Raw genomic sequence first — 7,378 nt, 5'->3', positions numbered from 1 at the left:
TTTTCTTTTTCCTTTTTCTTTTGAGCTAAGCACAATATCACAAAATCAGTAGAAGTGCAATATCCGAACGACAGTTACATTCCCATCTGCACATTAATCCAACAGGTGTGGATCAGGTCTGTTCATTTTGGAACCCACAGAAATCAAATTCCTTGAGCAATCTTATTGCTCAAGTAGAAGTATTGTCTACAAGGGGTGGGCATGGCTCTCCTCGTAGAAGCCCGGGAATAAACCTCGGGTTTTCTGGACGCAGGGCATATGTGACAGCCCCCCTCCTCCACCTTAAAACCTGCTTCTTTAAGTTTCTCAAAAGGAGATGTCGTCATGGTTGCTAATCCAAGACAGGCGCACAAGTGATTGATGTTTCAGGAACTCGTTCCATCCAGGAACTATTATTATGATCACACACAAACTTTCTGTGGCATTTTCCACCCACAGAGCTGTAAATCGTTCTGTATTGAGAGGTGTCTTCAACACACACACACACACACACACACACACACACACACACACACACACACTTACTTTTCAGACTTGGTCCTTTGAGTTTCTCAGCACAATGAAGATTTCCTTGGAGATCTCTGTCTGGCTGCTGACAACCTTGTTAGCTACAGGTGAGTTGGCCGTTTTGAAAGCCATAGGTAAGAGCTTTTTTTGACTCTTTTCCAGGGTCTTAACCACAGGGAGGCTCGCCCACATCAGAGATATTCCAGATCCAACCCTAAGTGTTCAGCTGTCATGAAAATGAAAGCAGAAAAAAGATCAAGTCTCTGACCCAATTACATGTAGAAATATAAGAGAAAGGATGCAGGCAGCATTCTGCCCAGTCGATCACCACAAAGTACAATATATGTGCCTCTAATTTATGATCTATCTCTTTTGCCCTGGCCACCTGCCCTCTTAGGCACTTCACCAACTTCTAGCTCTACAGACCTCCCTTCTTCAAGATACCAGCCTTTGCAAACGGGGAGACATCCTTTGTGGTGCCCCAACATTTTAAGAGACAACAGGACATTCACCACCTTGTCCAGATAGGGGCTGAAACAAGATGGTCATATGTTCTACATTGCAGTGGGGAGTCCTCTATTTGAAATGCTTCCAGAGGGCAGTCCCCTTGTTGAAGGTGACCTATATCTGAAGGGCTTGTGTGGTCTATGTCTGTTGGTGACCCCTGATCTGAGAAAACTATTAAGGGGCCCCTATGTGAGACATAGGAGAAGGGGACGACAGAGGACGAGATGGCTGGACAGTGTTCTCGAAGCTACCAGCATGAGTTTGACCAAACTGCGGGAGGCCATGGAAGACAGGAGTGCCTGGCGTGCTCTGGTCCATGGGGTCACGAAGAGCCGGACACGACTAAATGGCTAAACAACAACAACATGTGAGACATTGATCTCCTTTCTCTCTCCCTCTCCCCCAGGAATCTGCCTTCAATGTGAACGTTGTGAAAGTGCCACCCGGTCCTGTTCTGGGCCTCTGCAGACCTGCAAAGAACCTCAGAGTGCCTGCCTCACCCTCACAGTAGAGACCCGAGTGGGTAAGTGGCTCATGTTTTGTTGGCTCGGGTGGAAGGTTACCGTATTTTTCGCCCCAGGGGACTCTGCCTTTAGCTGTTCCTCTTTTCTTTTTCTCAGTTTAGCTTACCTCACAGGGCATGTTGCAAGGTAATCATGAAATTACCCAGTCATTGCCAGCTCTAGGGTTTGCAGGGTCCCCAAAGGCACAAATCAACAATAGTTCCTGCAGTTTGGACCCCTGGAATAGCTGCTTCTCGCCTTCTTCTCATGCAACCAGGCAAAACGAGGAAAGTGGCCACTTACAAAGGATGCACCAAGCTTGAGTATTGCCCTCCAGGGCCCTTCACCGTCACCACCGCGCCAGAGGAACGCATTCGGAGCAACTCGGAGTGCTGCTGCCAGGATCACTGCAACAAAGGAGCTTTGAGGTGTATGGATTTCGTTTCATTGCCTTGCTAGCTCATTTGCTTCCCCGCCAACCAGGTTTATCAACTAGATTCCTGCATGGCAGAATCCTGGAGTCTTGGCTCTGACAACATGTCTTCATTGGGGAATGGGTGTCGTTTGGGCGTTCAGCATCTGCTGTGCATGCAGAAGGTCACAGGTTCAGTCCCCGGCCTCTACATGTCTGAAATCCCGGAAGCTGCTGCCAAACGGTGTCAATGGCTGGACTCATTATAGGGCAGCTTCTGATGTACAATTTTATATCAGTTTCTGCTCTTATTCACCACTTCCACCTTTCCTCTTAGGAGCTCAAGATGGCGCCCAATTTATCCCTACAACACCCTGTGAGGTAGGTCACACTGAGAGACTGTATCTGGCCCAAGGTTACCCAGTGAGCTGCATAGCTGATTGGGGATTCAAGCCCAGGCCTCCCAGCTCCTAGTCCAGCACACTAACCACTACCCCATCATTGGAGCAGAAGAAGCTGCCTTATACTGAGTCAAACCATTTGGCCCACCTAGCTCAGTATCACCCACATTGCCTGGCAACAGCATTTCAAGCAAAGGACATTCCTGTGGAAATGCCATTGGGAACTGAACCTCTGATCTTCTTCCTGCAAGGCTGCTGCTCTACAACTAAGCTACAACCCACATGGCTCTGATGATACATGAAGGAATACTACATAGCGGTGCTGGTTGCATGGATGCTTCCCTCCCTGTTACCACTTCCTTGCAAAGTGGCAATCCAACGGAAAGGACGTGTGGCATCCACATGCAAAGACCAAAAACTGGCAGCGACCCACGTTTGAATCTTGCTGTCCACCCCCGCCTTTGAACTTAAGCTGACCGTGCCCATTCATCTCGATGGGTCTGCTCTGAGTAGGATGAGCATTAGACACAGGAACCCCAGTGTGACAGCACTACAACCTCTGTCATTCCATTGGTTGTGCTGACGGCCGCTGATAGGAGTTGTAGTAGGGGCAACCTCTGGAGAGCCTTGGGCTAACCACCTATGCGCTAGACCTTGAACTATGCCAACAAGTCCTCCCCAAGTTCACTGCCATATTTGTAGACAGTCATCTGTCGGGGAGACTGGATTTCCTGAGATTGCACTACATACCTTGAAAATCCCCTTTCAGGTCTCTGATTCCGTGGTGTTTCAGCACCACTTTTGCAACATTCAGCTGCTGCTGCTGAATGCAATGTTTTCCAGATTTCCAGAGTTCTTGCTCTGACAGTATCAACCTGAAGCCAATCCACACTGAAGGCAGGAAGACTCGCTGCCCATTTTCCCCTGCCCTCACTCTCACTTGATTTTCTTTGAAGCTCACGTGGACTGCTCCAGAGGCTCTGATTCATTCCAGGGTGAGCAGCCTCTTGCTCATCCATCCCTAAATCTGCACTGCTAGCTATTGTTGCTAGGACTGATGAAGCAATGTGGTATAAGCAGCTCCCTTTATCAAAAAAGGGAGTGGGCAAGCATTCCAGAAGTGTTAGTAGAATAGGATTTTGAATGTAGCTGCCAACCTCTTTGATTTCTTCCCAGTGCCTTTGCTAAGTGAACCCAACCAAAGATGGTGCCCTCCACGCAACTTGAGAGGTTCTACCTGCACGATCGATGACAAGGTTTTCTGCCACGGTCGGGAAGTCTACTGCATCTACCTGTCTGGCTATGCTGCAGCTGGTAGAGTGCCAACTTTAGATTTTTTTAAATACGGTCCTCAGGGTTGATGCATCCCATTTCACCAATTCAGGTGAAACACGAAGGTGCTTTCCTCTCCCTGTCCGAATGCCCCACTCCACTGGAGCCCACCCTACATGGGCTGCACAGCAGCAGCTGAGAAGAAGTGATAACAACAACAATAATTTATTTATTAACAATTTATTAGCTGAGAAGCAGTGATAACAACAACAACAACAACAACAACAATTTATTTATATCCCGCCCATCTGGCTGGGTTTCCCGAGCTACTCTGGGTGGCTCCCAATATTAAAAACACAATAAAACATCAAACATTAAAAACTTCCTTGAAGATGTCTTCTAAAAGTTAGATAGTAGTTTATTTCCTTGACATTTGGTAGGAGGGTGTTCCACAGGGCGGGCACCACTACCGAGAAGACCCTGTGCCTGGTTCCCTGGAACCTCACTTCTTGCAGGGAGGGAACCACCAGAAGGCCCTCGGAGCTGGACCTCAGTGTCCGGGCTGAGCAATGTGGGGGTGGGGGGATGCTCCTTCAGGTATACTGGGCCGGTTCCAGCAAGAGCTCACAGAGCTCACAAGATCTTGCTAGAAGCCACTGCTGCTTTTCTGGTCACCCCTGGGGCACTGTCTCTTGGGGTTCTACCACCAGAGACAGTTGCCTCAGCCTGCCTCATAGGTGGGCTGGCCCTGACCATCCTGGGTGTGTTTTTGAAGGCTGAGCTTGGGCTGCATGGAATCAGGGCTGAACATAGGAAGCTGCCATATATTATTGGTCCAATACCATCTACACTTGACTGGCAGGAGATCTCCAGGTTTTCAGACAGGACTTGTTCCCCATCTCCACCCTGGAGATGCCAGGGATAGTCACTGTATTACTTCACTAGAGCTCAATAGTAGAGCGTCTGCCTTGCAGATGCAGAAAGTTTCATGTTCAATCCCCGATCTCTAGGTAGGACTGCAAGAGACTCCGTTCCTGAAACTTCAAAGAATGGCTGCTAGTTGGTGTAACCAATGCTGGGATTGACCAGCTATCTGGATAGCTCATTTGGTCAGGTGCTGATAACACCAAGGTTGCAGGTTCAATCCCCATATGGGACAGCTGCATATTCCTGCATTGCAGGGGGGGTTGGACTAGATGATCCTCAGGGTCCCTTCCAACTCTATGATTCTATGACTTGGTATAAGGCAGCTTTCTATGTCCTTATCCATGTTCATTGGCTAAACTGGCTGATGGGAGTTGTAACCCAACAACAGCTGGGATTCCAAGGTTGAAGAACACCAATCTACCCTGACTGGAAGCAGCTTCCCAGGGATTATGGTCATATGATTTCCCTGACCTATCTGAGATGCCACTGAGAATTGTACCTCTGAGCTACAGCACTTCCCTCAAGAAATCATCAGTCAAGGTGGTTGCCTGGAGAGAGTGGAGAGGACCGAAGGAATGGCTCACAGATCCCGGGCATGTCTTGGTTTGATTGTTTTCTCCCATCCCCTCAGGTAGCAAGAATGAGACCTTTGTCAGACGAGGCTGCGGGACACAACATATCTGCACTGATAAGCTGGGCGTTTCTGGAATACCGGGGTTGTTCCTTGAAATGCTGACAAAGGCAGATTGCAACCAGGCTAATGAAATTGACGACTCGGACTTCACAGAGCTTTCACGGAACTGAAACACACACACATAAGCCTTCCTTTTGGCTCTTTAGCCAGACTAAATTATTACATCGAATGAGTCATAGCCAGGCAATGTGTGGGGCAGGAAGCTTCTTTCAATGCAGATGGAGCGATGCAGAATATTCTGGATTTTCCACCAATACAGTGGTACCTCAGGTTAAGTACTTAACTCGTTCCGGAGGTCCGTTCTTAACCTGAAACTGTTCTTAACCTGAAGCACCACTTTAGCTAATGGGGCCTCCTGCTGCTGCCATGCCGCCGGAGCACGATTTCTGTTCTCATCCTGAAACAAAGTTCTTAACCCAAGGTACTATTTCTGGGTTGGCAGAGTCTGTAACCTGAAGCGTATGTAACCTGAAGCATATGTAACCCAAGGTACCACTGTACAAAATAAAAATAAAGTTGCTGAATGGTTTCTTGTACCTTTTTCTGAACTGAGCAGTCCTCAGCTAGATTAGTCAGACATCCATTATACAAAGGGTAGGGAACTTCAGGCATGGATACTGAATGTGGCCCTCCAGATCTCTGTATCTGTCCACTGAAACTCTTTCCATGCCACACCCCATTTCCCCAGGCTCCACCTCCCACTTGGGATCTCTGGAACGCTCTCCAGGCCACAACCACTCTTCTCTCTTTTCCTCCCAGAGACTGAGAGCAGCCACGTAGGATGGTTTGCTGGGGCCTGGGGCAGATATGCTTGGGCCAGTGGAAGGTGGGCGTGGAGGGTGAATTGAGCTGTCTTTAAAGGTAACCTCCAAACTCTATGATTCTGTGAACCTGTTTTTGAATTTGAATGACTCTGCTCTTCTGTACAACAGAGTCAAGTGAGCAGCTTTTTTGTAATAAATGGACATTGAGGTGAAATCACTAAAGTACCAGGAAAGAACTATGGAAAAAAACAACACTTGCTCCCATGGGCTCCTCTGTTTGCCTAGTTCTTGCTTTTTTGCCTTGCATGTGGTAATAAAGGTCCATAACAACATTATTATACTGTTTCTGCTTTCACAGCATCACCCTGGCATCCAGGGAACCTGCATGATTCATTGTTTGCACTTCATTTTATGGCTGGCTCTGACTAGGACCAGAGATGGCCAGTGAGGATCACCTTAAGCTATACACACGGTCCCATCTGAAATGTAATCTGCACCCTACCCATAAATTGTCACTGTGGGGAACTTGTTCTTTTCTGCTGTACGAAGCCCTCAGTCCCAGCCTGAGCACGGATGAGCACCATGCACACCTGCTTTGCCTTTTCCATCTTCTCTGCTCTGGTAAACGCTATGCAAAATCTGTTTTGCAGCTGAGAAAGATTTGAAACAGAATCAGATTTGGGAGTGGCATGGGAAGATAAGAGCTTTGGAAGTGAGGTGGGGAAGATAGCGAGAAAGTGTTTCTGTACAGGGGTGCCAACTTGAATAAAATATTGGGAGAGACCGGGATAATCCCTATCCCACATCACAAAATATGGCATGCACACACTACCTACGGGACCGCCTCTCCTGGTATGCCCCACAGAGGAACTTACGGTCTTCAAATAAAAACACCTTGAAGGTCCCAAGCCACAGAGAGGTTAGGCTGGCCTCAACTAGAGCCAGGGCTTTTTCGGCTGCGGCTCCAACCTGGTGGAACGCTCTGTCACAAGAGACAAGGGCCCTCCAGGACTTGACATCTTTCCGCAGGGCCTGCAAGACAGAGCTGTTCCGCCTGGCCTTTGGTCGGGGCGCAGCCTGACTCCCTCCTTTGGCAATCTTTACAAAACTTTAGTTTATGGTTGCCATCAATTTTGATTTTAATTCATTTTTATAATGTTTTATAATGTTGTACTGTTTTAGTGTTGTTAGCTGCCCTGAGCCCGGCTTCGGCTGGGGAGGGCGGGATATAAATAAAATTTATTATTTATTATTATTTAAATGGCAATGCCCATCAACTTTTTGGGAGTGTGTGTGTGTGTGGACCCCTCAAATATTTTATTGGAGAAAGCTGGTTTGTAGCAATTCAGACCTTTGGTTTTTCTGCGTCACAAAATTTTGAGACGTGCAAC

At 47.8% G+C, this 7,378-nt stretch overlaps 1 protein-coding gene across 2 annotated transcripts; it reads left to right on the top strand.

The window, feature by feature from the left end:
• The first annotated feature begins 418 nt into the window (after positions 1–418).
• Positions 419–5,747, top strand: LOC309376451 (phospholipase A2 inhibitor and Ly6/PLAUR domain-containing protein-like). 2 transcript variants are annotated; one of them, XM_081922813.1, is made up of 5 exons: positions 419–614; positions 1,421–1,537; positions 1,795–1,947; positions 3,507–3,599; positions 5,161–5,747. In XM_081922813.1, exons 1-5 carry the CDS (start codon positions 560–562, stop codon positions 5,331–5,333), a joined length of 591 nt encoding a protein of 196 aa, XP_081778939.1. In that variant the 5' UTR covers positions 419–559; the 3' UTR covers positions 5,334–5,747. The 2 variants fall into 2 exon arrangements, with proteins under 2 accessions (XP_081778939.1, XP_081778938.1); XM_081922812.1 differs by having other exon boundaries at positions 3,507–3,644.
• The last annotated feature ends 1,631 nt before the right edge of the window (positions 5,748–7,378 follow it).

The sequence above is a fragment of the Podarcis melisellensis genome (genome assembly GCF_964234715.1).
Source record: "Podarcis melisellensis genome assembly, chromosome: 8".
Lineage (NCBI taxonomy): Eukaryota > Metazoa > Chordata > Lepidosauria > Squamata > Lacertidae > Podarcis > Podarcis melisellensis.
Note: the sequence above shows the minus strand (reverse complement) of the source record. Positions and strands in the feature narration are given on the sequence as shown.

Bases quoted from the DNA above. Each gene is read 5' to 3' on its own strand.
- LOC309376451 (XM_081922812.1), top strand. From the start codon at position 560: ATGAAGATTTCCTTGGAGATCTCTGTCTGGCTGCTGACAACCTTGTTA. The intron at 615-1,420 runs GTGAGTTGGCCG...CCTCTCCCCCAG, and splicing joins GACAACCTTGTTAGCTACAG to GAATCTGCCTTCAATGTGAA. The intron at 1,538-1,794 runs GTAAGTGGCTCA...TCATGCAACCAG, and splicing joins CACAGTAGAGACCCGAGTGG to GCAAAACGAGGAAAGTGGCC.